At 41.0% G+C, this 17,508-nt stretch overlaps 1 protein-coding gene across 4 annotated transcripts in view; it reads left to right on the top strand.

Annotated features, from left to right (window-relative positions):
• Positions 1–17,508, top strand: part of LOC149791350 (uncharacterized) — a 28,193-nt gene that overhangs the window by 4,321 nt on the left and 6,364 nt on the right. The window contains exons 1-3 of one of the 4 annotated variants that reach the window (XM_089969894.1): positions 13,953–14,777; positions 15,287–15,388; positions 17,181–17,336. In XM_089969894.1, coding sequence (XP_089826020.1) covers positions 14,765–14,777; positions 15,287–15,388; positions 17,181–17,336 — 271 coding nt within the window. In that variant the 5' untranslated portion in view covers positions 13,953–14,764. Of the gene's footprint in view, positions 1–13,952; positions 14,797–15,111; positions 15,389–17,180; positions 17,337–17,508 lie in introns of those variants that run through there. The other 3 variants (XM_089969893.1, XM_089969892.1, XM_089969891.1) reach the window with 3 other exon arrangements.

The following is a 17,508-nucleotide window of genomic DNA, read 5'->3' on the forward strand; positions in this document are numbered from 1 at the left end:
TCCTCGTACGTAATACCGTGACTGGTATTGGTTCCTAACTGTCCGGTGGCTTCGTACAGGGACAAGTACGATCTCAAGTAATTCTTCTTGGTAAAGTCAGGTTCGAAAGGTCGGGTACACAAGGTCTTGCCATCGCGACTGACTTCGATTTTGGACACGCCAAAGTGTTGAAAGTAGAAAGGATTTTTTTCGGCAGCTCCGTTGAAGGCTGTATTCTCGACGATACCAACGATCAAACGTTTGGGTAACTGTCCTTGGAACAGATGATCTTCGATCATGGATCGCTGTCCCTTGGGAATGGTGAAGGTTTTCACTTCAACGCGTCGTATGGGATACTTGGCAGTCGTTCTGCTCAACGTCTGACTGATGTCGTTTCCCACTTTAGGTAACACTTCCACACGGCGTACGTAGAGTCTGGCTTCTAGGATTTTGGTTTTGTAACCGTCACTATCAGCCATCAAATGGAAAGCGGCACTGCTACGATTCAGTCTCAGGCGGACATCCACCCCGTTCAGCAAATACTTTTCTTGCAACCACATGTCCAAATGCAAACGATCCATCAGTTCTAAACTTGTGTCGGCTCCCGTGATTCTCTTTCTTCGTTCTACAAATCCATCATTGTTGTCTTTCTTTTCATCAGTTTCCAATATTTCAAACTTGGTAGGTTCGTCAGCTTCCCATACCACACAGGCATTGAGATGAGTGTTCTTGGCATCTATTCCGTACGTCAAGAGATTTTCCAGGTAGGCACTATAAGGGTAAGTATCCATGCTGCTACTGACCAGTTTGTTATTCAAGTACAAGTCCACTCCACTTAACAAGGAATGCATGAAATTGTTGACGGGAGCTACTGCTTCATCGTCTATAGCACCTCCAGTCTTATCTAGAATTTTGACTTTCAGGTACAAGTAACTGCTATTCAGATCGATGTAATCTTCGGGCTGTCCTTTGATTTCAAACTCGATGGGAGCGGAATCGGTCAATGAGGAGACGGGGTGAAATTCCACCCACTGGGATTCTTGCATCGTCATCATCGTGGGGGGCATGGCAAACAGATCCAGTTCCGTCTTGGAACAAGCGCAAGATTCTCGGTGCATCATTTTTTTGTCTCTTTTCTCAATAATCTAAAACGTCTAAGTCTCGAACGGTTCTTCTTTTCTTGGCCTTTCTCGCTTGAAGTCTGGTGAAAGGGTGTTTTCTTCGTCGTCTCTTTCTGCCTTGTCCTTGCTGAATGCCTGACTCGGTAGCGTGCAGGGCATTTATAGGTGTTTCTCGGTGACCCAAAATGTCTTTGCCCGTTTGCAGCAAGACATTTTTGCCTGCCCTCATGAAGGCTTCTTTAGGGTTTTGTTTGTCGATGATGACATTTTGGAGAAATTCTTTGCCTTGCGTCAGTGCCGCATCTTTCAAGGCGTGCAATCCGCGTGTCACCATCGGTTTCAACACCGGGGCCACCGAACGAAAGGCCGATTTTAACATATCTCCTAAACCGTGTCCTCGCTGTCGAGCAACCCCTCGGTACACTGGATACATGACTTACGAATCGTGAGAAAACCGTTCTCGAAAATGGAGTTTCACCGTGACTTTTCCTTTGGTGAATGGAATATTTTGTCCCAAATCTCCTTTTATAGTAATGTTGACCGTGTCCAAACACGACTTACTGACAGGCAAATAGTGAGGATGTACAAATTCGCGGTGGACGTGGTAAGTGTTTCCACCTTCCTCGTCAGTGTTCGTGGCAGAATCCACTTTGAAAGGAATGACACGCAGTAACGGTACGGAGGTGTGTCCCACCACGTTATACTCCACCACATCGGAGTACACAAACATCAAATTCAGTCCTTGGTTCAGTTCTACCGGGGCACGAAATAACTTGCTAAAAGACTCGTTGTCGTAAACGATGGGTAATTCGCTTTTCTTCATCATGCTCATTCTCAGGTTCATGTCTCCGCCCAACATGTCATACAATTCAGGACAAAATAAAATGGACAGGATTTTACTCCGTTCAAATTTCATCAAGAAGCGACGAGCTGTTTTGTGGTACTCCAGGGTGACACTTTTGTTAACATGCTCCAAAGCTTTCAGAAACACGGCATTAAACCTGGAGGCTATGGTGCTGACCAAATGTTGACCACTAAAATAATAGCCTGGGGAAATGAACAAGTGATAGGTGGTGTACTTTTGTGTACGGGTTTTCTTGTCATATTTGACATTGCTATCCATCCACTGTTGCAATTGTTCGTCATGAACTTCCACATCAAAAAAATTTTGATTGGGAAGGACATTGAGGACTTGGGTCGGGTGAATCATTTCTACTAAAGCCACTTCCCAATGGGCTTCGTGATCTAAGGGGATGGCTTGAGGTAATTTGGCCGTGTAACAGCACAACGTGTTCTTGGGAAACACCTCCATGGAACTGTCACTGGGTAAGGTTAAGTAAAATTGGTTTTGGTGACTCATAATTCCAGGGTTCTGTGGCTGTCCGAGGGGTTAGTGGACGTCAGAGGCGTGTCTCCGCCCAAAATGGGGTTCTGGTTGTGGTTGGAGTGGTGACTGGCACTGGCACTGGACACAAGGTTCCCGTGGTTCCCGTTGGAGGTCAATTTCAGGGAGGGATTAGGAAGCAGGTAACCGATGCAACTGCTCAATAAAATGGTCCACAATTGTTTGTCACCTTGTTGCAAACTCAAATTGGCGATGGCTGCCCCGATGACACAATACACCACGAAGATTTGGCAGAAAAAGACGATTTGCGTTTTAGGCACACGTTCTCCACACCACACCCACAAGGGTTGTTTTTGTAAATCTTGCACAGAAGAAGTGGGTGAAGGAGGAGTGGTCGACATAGCTGCGTCTGTGTGAAAAGGCATGATGGTCACTTCTTTTTATAGTCGATGACTTGCGAAGCGTCGATCCAAGAATCAAAACTGGGTGGATATCCTTTCCAACGTACTTTGACTTCTTTGACACGTCGTTTGCCCACTTTACGGGTTCTGCGTTCGAGAATGCTTTCGATGTCGTACACGTCGTCTTCTTTTTTGGTGACACGTTGTAACTCGGGCAAATAAAACGTTCCTTTGAGCACTTCTCCGTTCATGTCTTCCAATTTATAGACGGCAGGATTACGGCCATGCACTCGTCCAGTGACGCGAAACAATTCGGTCGTCCAGTTAGGTAAGTAACCTTTGTCGAAAGTGAGGTAAAATACCTCCACGTTGCACTAACATCTTCTTTTTTTGACGAATGGGAATTTTCTTTTGAACCATTTGGCGAAGAACGTGACGATGTTTGCCTAAGCATTGTTTCTGGTGTTTGGACAAAGGGATCGTGCCTTTCAAAACGTTCAAACAACATTCGCACACGGTATCGATGACCTCTTTGGAGGCCGTTTGAATGAGTTTTTTTCGTAGGGGTGGAGAAGCTTTGGACAGGACAGATAACATGTCCCCATGTTTGGCTAAACGTGGTGGCAGTCCTTTCCTTTTCTTTCCTTGGGGTTTTCTGGAGGGTGACATCTTTGAGTCTTCAGGAGCACCAAAAAACACTGATACCCCGACTTGGTCACAGGCCTTTTTTATACTGGAACGCGTCGCCACTGATTGTCTTGACGTCGTATTAGTTTGAGGACAGGCATGACACGTCGTGCAGGGGTACGTAACGGACTAAATCGAGCCAGTTCTTGCTTGGACAAATCCAGTAAACCTTGTAACATGCCCGATCATTCTTGAACTTTGATTTTGGGAGAAGGTACTTTGTGAGCAGCAGCCACTGCCACTAAATTGGAAGGTCCTGCCACTGGGGAAGTTCTTTTGGGGGTCATCAACGGAGAAGTTCTTGGTGTGATCAACGTCTCCAAGTACTCTTCAGTTCTGGGTGTCATTAACGGAGAAGTGGACAAACGTGAGGCTGCCGGATACGCAGTCACCGCCGTGGCAGGTCGTGGTTTGCGAGTGTAAGGTTGCGTCCTGGCCGAAGTGCCTCTCTTGCGACTAGTTTTCTGTGGACTTTTCTTTTTCTGGGTACTTTTTCTCTGTTTCTTTTTCTGGGGGCTTCTTTTCTTTTTCCGGGGTGGTGGTGTCTGGTCAGAGGAGGGCCCTGCCACTGGAGAAGTTCTCCTTGGGGACCTGGTCTTTTTCTTCTTGGGGCTTCGTTGGACTTTTGTCTTGGGTATAACTTTGGGGGCATTAGGATCCCATCTTAAGAGTGAGCGAATGATGACCTCTCCTAGAGTACCGCTCCCTCCAGGTTTCAAAATGATTTGTTTTTTGGTTTGAGTGTCGATGCGGAGATCGGCCAGTTGGACCAAAGCGACTTTGTTTCGATCGAAAAAGCGTTTGGTTTGATGAGGAATCTGAATGATTCCTTGGAGTAATTGACGTGCCGTCACCGTGAACCATCGTAAGACTTCTCTGAGACTAGCTTCTAAGACACGAGCTCGTGTTTGTGGATCTTTTTCTCGACTGATGCCATACAAGGCACGAATCAATTTGACGGGAAGATGCGACTGATGAGACAGACGAAAAAGGGTCTGAGGTTTTTATAGATTTTTTGATGGGGAGTGAAATGAAGTCGAGGAAAGAGACGTGTACAGGACAGGCCCTCCGTCTTGGCACCAGTGGTGAAACAAGTGGGTACGAAATCGCAAATCCTCGGGAGTCGTAGGTTTCAAATCGACGAGTAAATAGGCGTGTGGCGTTTGAGTGGCATCGTTGTACGCCTTAGTCAGCCAAGGCATTCCTAACTGTTTGGCTAAGACTTGCACTTGCGATTTATCTCGAGGGCTTTTAAACAAGACCACGTAATGCGCATTGAGACTGATGGTGCGATGGGCTTTACTTTGTTGAAACAAATTTTGGGCGATGTAAACGACACTGGCATTACGGTGATGCCCTTTGCGCGTGAACCACAGTTTAATTTCTTCTTCGTCTTCTCCTAACATGTCGTCGAAAATGACCAAATGGGTTAGACGGGAGTCAAAGACGATGCCATCGTCTTCTTTAGGAATGCCTTCCACAAACACGATGGAATCGCCTTGACTTTCTCGCAAGAGGCTGTACGCCGATTGCCACTCTTTGTAACACCACACGATTCGTTGAGGGGGTCGATCGATCAAATGATGTTTATGTTCGATCAAACGTTTGACGAATTCGGTTTTGCCTGAACCGCTAGGTCCAGCAATGAGCATGTTAAAGGGATGGCGAAGATACAAAGCCTCCCAACTGGCACGATCTAAGTGTTCGTCGATGACTTTGACAGTAGAGGAAGAGGGAGCAGAGACAGCAGAGGTAGCCATAGTGTGAGAAATGTCACTTGTGACACGAAAAACAAACAAGACAAGAGTTTATATATTTTTTCAGAACACGTTTATTGAATGTTTTTTTCAAACATGAATACGAAAGACAAAAATACATAAAAGCCAAAGGCTTAAGTACAAGAATAAAAGGCACATGATAACCATGAACGTGGAATAAACACAAGTGTCTGTACAACATGTTTTGGGTAAAGTTCTAACCAGTTCTATAGTAGGGGTAAGGTCACACAAGGGTCTTTCAGGCCTGTCCACGACAGTCCTGTCCTGGGTGACGGGTTCTTCTGGCACCGTCACTAACACAGGTTGAAAAGTAACTTTTTTCCTTGAATAACTCTCGTGCATACTGGGCCACCTCTTGTGTCCAAGCCTCAAAACCCTGGTCTCGGTGATGTCCAACATTTGACTCCTAACCAATCTGGTTTCTTCTTCGTCAACGACATGGTAAGTTACTTCAATGAACAATGAACTATTGGTCTTGGACGTTGTCCCTTTTTATATGCTGACCAATATCGATGTGACCGTACGGCAACGTAAAGTGATTGGGAAGTCTTACTCGCTTCTGGTACACGATTTGATAGATTTTTTCCAGGGGCCGACTGACGATGTGGTGAGTGGGTAAACGTACAATCTTGTTCGGTTGATAAGTGGTCACTTTAAAGTTTCCATCCTCTCCCGATTGCAAGGCTTCTTTCAATACCCCAAAGTTGACCACTCGACTGGTACGATGATTCAGAGTCAGTCCTTTCACTTTGCACGTCGTGTGCACTTCTCCTTGTTTGTCCCGGTATTCGTAGCCGTAATTTTTGGGACCACCACTGACGAAACTTAGAATCTTGTCGTCGGGATGCTCGTCTGTCCAGGCTCCTAAACGGTCTCCTTCGATGTCAGGGTGATGTTGACTCGGGTGATGGATGTAAATGCAACTGTCCGTGTCAAAGTACAGGACGCGTTCTTCTAACAGTTCTAAACCTTCGTACAATTTTAAGCGAGCATGAGCTGTCACGTAAGCCGCAATGATGACATTTCCAAAAGGGTCGTCTTGTACAAAGTCCAGATCTTCTTCGTAATTGACCAAGATCAAATCCTCTCGAACGACGTCCACGTGTTTCATGTATTTGGTTTTGTCGTGAATCATCTGGAAGTAGCGGGAAGGTTCTGTCAAATATTCCGTCTTGGGTAAACACGGTCGTTGTGCCATTTTACCCCACAAGCAATTTAACATCACATTGGCAAACGATCGCCTGCCTTCGTTTTTTTCGATGTGGTCTAAAGAGATGCCTTCTTGTGTATAGTATTTCTCTTTGAATTGTATTTGGTCTTCGGGAGTGTGACACCAGGAAGGATAGCCGCTGGCTTCTTGTTTCAGTTTCAAAAAGGCATCCACGTAGTCGGCGAAAATGCCTTTCTGAGTAGGGTCACCCTTGTGGTACTGTTGTGTCTTGGGAAAGTGGCAAATTTCGTACACTTCTAACAGTTGGTATCCCATGTCCAGAGCTTTGAACAATTCCACGCTGACCCAGGTTCCCGTCAAGGCACGTTCTTCCTGGCTGTGATGGCAAGGTTGGTCCTGGTTGCACGTTTCGGCACAAGTACGGCACAAGGGAAACATCAGTTTGCCTTGACAATGGTGAGGTAAGACGGGATGGTACAAGTCCGTGGGAGGCAAAACTTTACACTTGATCAAGCCTTCGTATTGTCGAATGTTTTTCAGGTCGATGTGTTCCGTCAACAATTGTGGGTGCCCTACGGGAAAGCGACAATATTTGCACACGTAGGGATACAGCGAACACACGTCCAAGTATTTGATTTCTTCTCCTTTCTCTTCGTCGGCTTGGTACAGCAAACAGGTGGCATTGGTCCTTCCTCCGTACAAACTATCCCTCGGGTTCAGCGGGTCCATGAACTGGTAACTTTCCACGAGGCGTTTAAACTCGGGATCGGTTTTCAAACGGTGATCGTACTCGTGTTCCCACATTTCCACCACTTGGTATCCTTGCTGTTCTAACTTTAGGCATCGCTGACAAGTGGCCTGGTACAAGTCTTCCATGGTTCGTTGCAAAAACTGATTTTTAGTGTCACGGTCAGGGTAACATCCGTGAAATAAGCAACCGTTAAACTCGTACACGATCTTGGGGTTTTCCAAGTCCCAGCCATCTACCGAATACGTTCCGATGGTCTTTTCGCCTCCTCCGCTGCGGGCATGCTGAATCCATTTGTCTTCCTTGTCGCACAAGTAATGTAACCAACGTAGGGCTTTGACCGAGTATTGACGCTTGACATAGTGGGTCGTTTGAGGACTGATGACAGCCACGGTGTTTTCAGGCATGAATCGTTGGCGGTACACTAAGGACCACGCTTTGGCAATGGTGCAAGCTTCTTTCAAAGGATCGACCCCTCCGTGTTCCATGAACAGTTCTCGAAATTTTCCACAGCAACGTCGTAAAATGTCCACGTCGGAACGACAATACTTTAACATTTCTTCCTGAAAGTCGAAGGGGTCAGAATCATGAGCCTGGTACCAAGCGTAGAAAGCTTCTCGTTGTTCGGTACGCATGTTGTCGGGGTCGTAATAGTGAGCCTCAGGTAAATGGGGTAGAACGGCATGTTGATTAGCTTCCGTATTGAAAAAGTGTGGTAAGTACCCTTTAGCCATTTCTGTCATTCCAAACGTTTTAGGCATTCGACTCAAAGGCATGGCCAAGTAACTCATCGAATCTTTAAACTGTACTTGTCCCACTTGCATGAAAATGATTTTGGCTCCGTTCAAAGTGACTTTAGGACGTTCGGTGCCTTGTTCCGTATAGTATCTGAGAAGAAACTGTCCATCGTATCAGGAGAAATTGTGAGCCATCACCGTGGCATGACGATGACAATCTCCGTAACGTTCGATGTCCTCTTGGCTCCACGTCTTGTCGATGGGGTCTAAGACCCATTGAGCAAAATCGGCTAACGTGTTTGGTCCCCGAAAGATTTTTTCACGCCCTCCGGGAATCTTGCTGCAGTGAGGGCAATGACTGAAGATAGGTTCTTGAATGCACTTCTCGCACGCTCGATGAGCCACGCAGAAATTAGGAATGTGAATGCCGGTCTCTTGCATGCATTCGAAATCGAAAAAGATGAAATTGCCTTTCTTCTTGTGACCGTCCTCTTTCTCTAGTGGGGGTTTGTATTTTTGCACGTAGCATTGGTGTTCCAAGTCCACGATGCGGTGACAAATGTGACATTTTTTTTTCCTGAACATACGTGTGCCTTGGTACTATTGGTACGTATGGATTGTCTACACGTAGGGCACAATCTCAAGAGTTGACAAGCACATTTCTGCTGTGAGCCTTGCGTCTTCAGATGTTGTTGGTAACAGGTAGGACTGACAAATGTGCGCAAACAAGTCGAACAAGGCACTGGTCCTTTGCTCAGACAGGGTGGAGAGGCCAAACATCCTGGGCATTTCATTCCACAATGCTTGTGTTGCTCTCGATTGTTATAACCATAGTCACATTTCTCACAATAATAACTGTATCCCAGGAATCCAGTGATACTGGTAATGGTATCGAAATGGTCATCGTGATGATAGACATGAAAGTATTTTCCGTCCTTAAAATCTTGGCCTCGAAACAAAAGAGTTCCACGCATTTCTTGAGGGTGCACTTTCAAGGTGTAGCGTGGAGCTAGGGCATCTTGCAATTTTTGCATCTCAGGAATGCCACAGGGTGTGTCTTTGGACAGTCCGGCTTGTTGTAACAGGAGTTCTGCTTCATTTCGTTGTTTGGCTCGGTCGGATTGTTGAATAGTGTTCCAGGTTCTTTTCCATTCTACCGTGTCGTTCTTGTTGGCATAGGTTCGTCCCACCATGATGGCACGGGCTAAACACATCTGGTCTTGAGGGTTGTTAATTCGGACTAGACTCTTTTTGGTGTTGCGAAGGTCGTCCACCAATAACATCTTTTTGCGTCCTGTCCCTTGAGGAGGAAAGACGTGGGCCATTTTCAGTGTGGCTTTACCATCGGTGATGTCAAACTGGTCATTAGATTGTTGCACCTGTTGTATCTTGTCCATGACTTTGGAAGGGGTAAGTTCTGCGGGTCTGCTAAACTCGATCCAAACAGGGGATTTCAAACCGTCGTGATCTATGGATAGTGTCAAGCGATCGTCTTCTTTGGGTTGACATTGTCGCTTGAGTGCGGTGAGCAAAGAATCCCACATCTCGGTGATAAACCCTTCTGCTTTCTCCAAGGGTACGTCGGCCTTGAAATCTTTAAACTTCACCGTGTAGGTGTAAGCCGTGGTTCTAAATTTTCTAGAGGAGCGCTTTTCCGTCTCTCGAATGGAATTGTACTTTTCAGGGTTGACTAAGGGTGGTGAACTTGGTTTAGAGGGTTCGGATTCTGGTTCACTCATGTCCTCTTCAAAATCACTGGCATGAATTTGTGCCAAGATTTCAGCCCTGGTACGAGGCGATAGATCACGTTTCTGCCTCTTACTTTCTTCTTCTTCTTCTTTCTTCTCGAATGAATAGGATCGTTTCATCTTGAGTGCAAAACGTCAAATGACTCAAGTTTAAACACCATAGACTAATTTATAGTCTTGGCAAACCAGCGTATATAAAAAGGGTGTGTGTCTTGTCCTTTCACTATTCATTTCACTCTCAAGCCAAGCACAACGATGGAAGAGACTACCCAGATGGAACGTTTCGTCAGAGCTTTGCGAGGGGTCATTAGAAAATTCTCTTCAGACCAGCCGACGGACTACTCTCCTTCCTTTCGAGATAAAAGTCAAGATACTTGCTATATCTGTCAGAAGAAAGGGCATTGGTCTTCAGAGTGTCCAGACCGTCAAAAAAGAAAAAAAAACAGGGGCTAAAAAAGACAAAAGTCAAGATACCTGTTATTATTGTAAAGAAAAAGGACATTGGTCTCCAGATTGCCAAAAAAAGAAACAAGAGGAGTCAGAAGAAAAGAAGGATTCTTCAGAAGAAGAGAGGGATTCTTCGGAAGAAGAGAGGGATTCTTCGAAAGAAGAGAGGGATTCTTCAGAGGAAGAAGAGGAAGAAAGAAGACAATTCTATTTAAAAGAGGCAAAGAAACAGGAGAAGAAAAGAAGAAGGGAAGAAAATGAGGAAAAAACGGTGAAGAAATTCAAAAAACAGAGAGACTAAATAATGAGAAAGAAGAAGTGTACGAACTTTTTAAAGTGTTCTGTGGTGAATTGTGAATTGGATTGTAAAAAATGGATAAAAGAATACATGAATGATATAAGGTAAGTGTCTTTGAGTTTTGATTTTAAAATAAGAAGCTACACTCAAGCACTCATACACAGACACGTACTATAAGGGTAAAATGGGTGGGGTTTATTTTTGAGTTTTTGGCAAATTGAAATTGTATTTCTTTTCAAGAAATGTGGGTGGCCCTGAAAAGGGCCTTTTTTCTTTATGGTGTAGGAGTGAGTTTAACCAATCAACTTCTGATGATTGGGTTGAAATCACTAAGGGTGGTACGACAGGCTTAGTCACAGGGTTGGCGTGTTTAGCTCGGGAAGGTCGTATTCTCTTCGGTCGTGATAAAGAAGTCTGATACATTTGTTTCAGACTTCTTAACTCCGCTAAAATGTCCAACAGTACCGTAGCCGTTTGATTTTCACCCTCTTGTTTCTTTGCTGCTACTTCTTCTTGCTGTTGTTGCTGTTGTTTTTTTTCTTACCTCTTCTTGTTGCTGTTGCTGTTGCTGTAGGAGAAAAGCTTGTTCCGCTTCCTTTTGTCGTTGCATAAATTTCTCCAATTCTTCTTTCTGTCTCTGTCTAAAATTCTCCACTTGCGGTAATGAAGAAGGTAACGAAGGTTCCGGAACAAATTCTTGCGAGGTAAGAAAATCCACAAAATCCCAATGTACCTCTTCTGAAAGTAAGTCCGGGTTCCCTTGGGCAGTCTCCCCTGCTGGTGCACCCCAATGGATCGTTTTCTGAGTTTCCGTCATGTTGAATCACTGTCGCATAGATTGACTGCACACAAGCGCTAACGAATCTATATAGACCACGTGACGTCACAGACTGCTCTCTTCGGATTGGATGCGAGCTGACTGAATTTTGTAACGCGTGTTCGGATTGGTGAATGAATTCAATCTGTTTCAATCCTTCCTGTACCTATAAATAAGCGCAGTTCACTGCATTGATTCACCTATTCTCGTCGCTTCAAGATGTGGACCACAGTTGAGTCATCCACCCTTGTGTCTTCCATGATGTTTAGGACGGACATGCTCATGTATGTCAGGTCCAAGTGGACTGTTGTTGATAGGACAGATACTAGTCAATGGATGAGGAGAGTTTACATAGAAAGACAAGGATGTCTCAAGAGGGTACTTGTGTATGGACCGGCAGTTAGAAGGAGTTTAAGAAGAAGAAGAAGAAGATGTGACAGATGCCATCTATGTTAATATTAATATTAACATAAACCCAAAGGCCTTTTTCAGGGACAGCCATATTTCTCGAAAAGAGATAGCCTTTCCATTGCCTACCCCTTTTTTAAAAAAATTTAAAAAAAAAAAAATCCCATGTTCAATTTCCCTTGACGCTATAAAGTCCCACCCTGTTTAAATTCCTTTGACGCTAAACCGTCCCACGATTTTTCTCCATGTTAATTTCCCTTGACGCTAATCTGACCCACGATTTTTCTCCATGTTAAATTTCCCTTGACTCTAATCTGACCCAGGGGTCTCTGTAATGCTAATTCCCATTGACGGTAAAGTGCCCCCATTTACTACTTATATATATATATATATATATATATATATATATATATATATATATGTTTCTCTCTATTATCCATCAAAAGGGGTAGACAGTGAATGAAGAGATAAATAAACGTCAACTTTAATAATAGGCTTTTGAAAGGACCAAGCCATTTATTGCAGATATATTCTGTTCAGAATGCAAATATTGTATATTATTCAGAAGGAATGATGCATAAAAAAGTAAACCTATACATTTTTTTTGGGCACACCGTGGGCGTGGTTTATAAAACGATAGATAAAATCTGTTCTAAATGAGTTTGTTATACACAGTATAACTTAATGAGCCACTATGAGCTAAGTTCCAACAAAATAAGTAGGTGTGAACATAGAACATTTATGATGAAATCCAAAGGCACGCTTCCCGACAACGAGATGAATAGATGTTTACCGACTTAAGTACGTAAATACATGCACGTTTACATACGTGCGTGTACTAAATATATAAGCATCTCTTTCTCTCGCTATAATAATAATAATAATAATAAAACTACTACTACTACTAATAATAATAATAATATTAATGATAATATTAATAATGATAATAATGTTTATTCTTGATATAGTGGCAATATGTCACTGTCCAAAAAATTCAAACATATGACATAACCAAGAAAACTGGAAAATCAGGGACCAGTATAAAGACATTTTAATATTGTGCTAAATAATGTATAAAGTTATGTAATATATTATAATATTATCACTATTTTTCTGCATAAATTATAGTACATAATGAAGCTTGCATTTCAGTAAATGTTTGAAGATTAATTAAACATTTTTCAGTGAATATTCATTTAACCGATGAAGAGAAAATCTCTTCTTTAAATATACTAAATTAAAGTTTTGTGTCACTCACCTCTTGACTTGAGAGTGAAAAAAAATACATTTGTTACATCGTTTGCCCGGTATTTGCAATGTTTGCGCAAAGTTAAATGAATATTTTAACATTTTTTCAGAAATGTATTATTAAATATCTTTGATTCTCTGAAACAGTACTTAATTATGGTACTGTATCTAATTACTCGTAATGATATATGTCAACACAGCATTAGGTATACTGAGTACAGTCACATTGTATGAACCAAGCGATTGCGATATCTCTCTCTCTCTCTCTTTCTCTCTTACATACTGTATATTGCGCAAATAAACAATGTTATTTGATATTCGTTAATACTTTTTTAAATTACGAAACAGTGAAATATTTGCAAGATGAAAACTGTCAACGTTGATACAAATATACATGTCGTTATTATGTCTTCTAATTGAATTTACCCTAGCTGCGTTGCTAATATCCGATAAGTGTCTTTTTTGTATGGAATACCCTTGTTTTTAAATCTGGGTGCAAGAGGTCGAGGGGGAACTTTTTATGATGGAAAATAAAGAATCAATAATTATGACCCATAACTCGATCTGGACAAATTCAAATAGAAGTATACGTTACGCATTAGACTTTCTCATAAAATTTATGTCATTTTTTGAGTTTTCTTTGCATTTTTCCTTTATTCAGTCAAGTATGATTCAAAGAATCTCTCATCCTTCCACGGTTCTCTTCCTCAGCAAACCGGACATTAATTGCAAATAGCATGATTTTTTTTCTTCGAAATCATTCCGCCTGCTGTTTTAATTTATTATGCTAAACTAATAATGATGTAACTTATGCATATACAAGCAACCAAATAGTGAATGAATAATGTTTGTCATTTTATATTAACATGTCTGTACAATTTGGAAACCACCTATTCTAAATATGTGAGTGAAACATTATCTCATGTACTTTGTTACATTAATTACGTGTTGTTAGCGTTTGGGTCCAATGAACATCAACAACGAAAGTATGCATTGCACAACTTTCGATTAAATCCAAATCTACCTGCGTGTAAGTAGTTTCAGAGTTACATAAACGAGCTGATTTTCTGTTGACCGTGTATTTCACAAATTAAATTACAGCTATCATACTGCAGAAAGTTAATGACATCATTCAGATCACATGGTTGCTTACGATGACTCATTAATTGAAATATATTGCTTTAACAGTATACTACCAATAGATAAACAGGGAATTAGAATGTTTTTCAGAACACGATCTTGTGTTGGTACCTGTCAGATCTCCGTTATGTCTGGGATCTTGTTTATAAAAGATTAGCGTTGTACACAATCCGCCTCTACTTTATATTGAAGGTGCTACCAATATTATGTTACACGTTTATTCACATACTGACTCCGTTGGAATCCACAAATTACTATAACATTTATATTGCAATCACGCAAATCCAGCCATATGGTTTCTACGAAAGGTTCTATTTTTGACATCTACAACTACTTATGAATTGAGAAATAGTGAAAATGTTCGAGTTGGTAACAACCATGCACGATATAGAAAACACGTAAAGTGCAAAAATATCATTGCACCTGAATGTCAATATACCTTTTGCGAACAATTTAAGTAGGAAAGGCCAAAATTGCTACTTGCAGCTATATATCTACCTCATTAAAACTTTGAGTCAGTTTAATCCCCGACTGTATATTTAATTCACTTTTTTGTCGTTGGATATGCGTCTTTAAGGCATATAGTTATACTGCCTTTTACTGGTGTGCTCCATAAATGTAACAGGCTCACTAAAGAAAACCAGAACGTTTCCATGGAGAGAAAAACAATACACATCACGGATTGACAAATATGGTGACCAAACGTAAGGCATTTTGAATTAAGTAAGTCGTAACCCGGATACTACATGTATCATTCTAGATTTGGTTTTGGAAGGAAGAAGTGATATTTTATTTATACAGATCAATCTATATTGTTCTTAGATTGGTCGAAGTCTTGAATAACATCGTATACTGTGACAATTACATTTTTAATGATGTTTAGCTCCAGGTGATAATTACTGAGAAAACAAATATAATATAATATAATATAATATAATATAATATAATATAATATAATATAATATAATATAATAAGTGAATAATAAGTGAACCTTGGAGTTTACAATCAAATCTAATCTGCCATTTAATTATCCACAGGCTGTGTCTGATTTGCACAAAGTACTCCGCTTGCCAAATATAACTAGAATACTGCAAGGTGTTAGAATGGGTTTCGGCGACACGACCCTCCTGTGTAAGATCGTGTTCGGTTTACTGATATTTTGTTTCGTCATCGATTTGATTGGATTTGCTATTCCTTACTGGCATTCAACAGATTCTATCTTCGGTTTAAAGAACTTCGGTGGTCTCTGGGATGATTGCTACTACCAGGACGGCGTTAAAAAATGCGAGAACATCAAAGACAACGTTCTCCCAGGTATGGCAAATTAAAGTTTACAACAAAGAAAATAACGTGAAAGATATTGTCGATCTTGTTGGTGCTATTATTGCTGATGACGTCGATAATGACGATAAAGGTGACAATTTCAAATAAACAAAACTGCCTACGTCAAAAACTGACAACGATTATGACGTTTATGACGGCATTGATAACGACAATAATAAATTTGAAAACTATTAATTAGATAAGTGTTTACTGCACCACTATTGCTTTATAAGATCTAGATGGATAGAGTACACACAAAATATTTTTAAATTTGACATTTAAGCTTGAAATTGTTCTTAAAGCCCATGATAACGCTTTCTGTCATTTGGTAGGAAATCCTTTCGTTAGAAAGTTTGAGAAGAACTGTTAAGTAAAAACTAAATGTGTTTGAAATAACATAAATATTGATAAAAAGGCGAATAAATTAATTAATTAAATCAATCACTTTGTCAGTTATATGCAATACCATTTTCATTTGTATTTCCCATTTACAGTATATAACAAATTGCTATTCTTTTCATAACAATATTTAATAAAGTAGACTACCAAAATGGCGGACACATATCTCCAGGTACATACAAATGTCAGAAAATAAGCATATATTAAGAAGCTGATTGTCTGCTTATATTTCGTGCCTAGTAATGTGTTTTGACCAGCAAAGGTGAAAATGATACCGACAATGTGAATGCATTTTTCAAACTTTTGTCATCAATCTTATTAACATGGAAGCAAAACTGAAATTGTCCATATAAAACGTAAAAATTTTTTAATCCGTCTAAACTAGGTCTGATGTACATTTGATACTTTTCAAGCTGCACAGGTGATTTGAAACTGTACGTATTTCAATTTGCCATAATACCCAAGGTCCCTATAGAATAACAGGTCTTTATGTTGCACGTTGTATTACATAACAGTTTTCGATGATTCACATTTCTATTAAATGTATTCTCATAATTAAAAGTTGTTTTTAAACGATTACTTAATCAGTCATTTCTTGACTTGATAATTTCGTGCTTATATCTTGCTTCTTTACCTGTCGGTGACACAATGCGGTTTTGCGCGTTCTTGCTGCTAGAGAGTGTTCCGAACAATGAATTCTGTCTCGTACCTTATGGAAGTAATCTTGCTGTTAGAGAGTATTCCGAACAATGAATTCAGTCTCGTGACGTTTGGAAGTAATCTTGTTGTTAATGCTGTTGCTGATGATCATTGGTATTGTCGTTTAAAACTAATATTGAAATGAAAGTCAGTTCGACAGATGGTCATACATAGACATTCGTACGTTCCTTGTCATCATGGCTTGATTATGAACATCAGTCTGATGCATCCTCCTACCTTAGGTAGTACGACAAGAGACACGTCACTGAAAAATCCGTTTAGGCTTCCAGTTTTCGTCATTATTTTCACCATTTACACTAGTTTACACTAGTTTTTGTAGCATACAATGTATATGATATTGATGAGAATATTGAATTATCACCAGTCTTTATTCAGACAAAATGAATGTTCATTTAGAGCGGTAAGGTGGGTTTAAGGTCGATGGTAAACTTTATCTGTGTCCTTGAAAAGGATACAATATACATATTATTTATTAAGCAATGAAGAAATTATTCTCAAGTGTCCGCCAATGAATACATTTGTTTGATCTGTATATAGCAGAAGGGGAATTTTACTTGTGCGTCCTCGTTGTATACGCTGTAACATGTGCATTTCCAATAAACTATATTTATTCTAAGGTTTTCTGTAGCATCGATATTATTCTTTCCCATCTGCTTTCTTTCAGAGTCCTTTTTACGCTGGTTCCGTGCTGTAAGGGCCTTCTCGATTCTGTCATGGCTGTTCTTCCTGATGGCGCTAGTTTTCGTCATCGTCTTTGTGTTTTTTATGTCAGGCAAGAAATCAGTGTACCTCGTAGCCGTCTGTCTTAGCTTTGCTGGAGGTAAGTTCTGTTGGGGCTAAATGCTTGATGGAAAACAAGAACAGAAATAATACAGATATATCCTGGGGAATGCCTTTCTGAAAGAGCCTGTTCACGCATACCTTTGAATTTTAGTAGAAGCAACGTACTGCATGCTTTCTTGTTGTTTAGATGTAACACATCTGTATGGACT

Source organism: Sinohyriopsis cumingii, chromosome 9 (assembly GCF_028554795.1).
Source record: "Sinohyriopsis cumingii isolate HCF-2022 chromosome 9, ASM2855479v2, whole genome shotgun sequence".
Lineage (NCBI taxonomy): Eukaryota > Metazoa > Mollusca > Bivalvia > Unionida > Unionidae > Sinohyriopsis > Sinohyriopsis cumingii.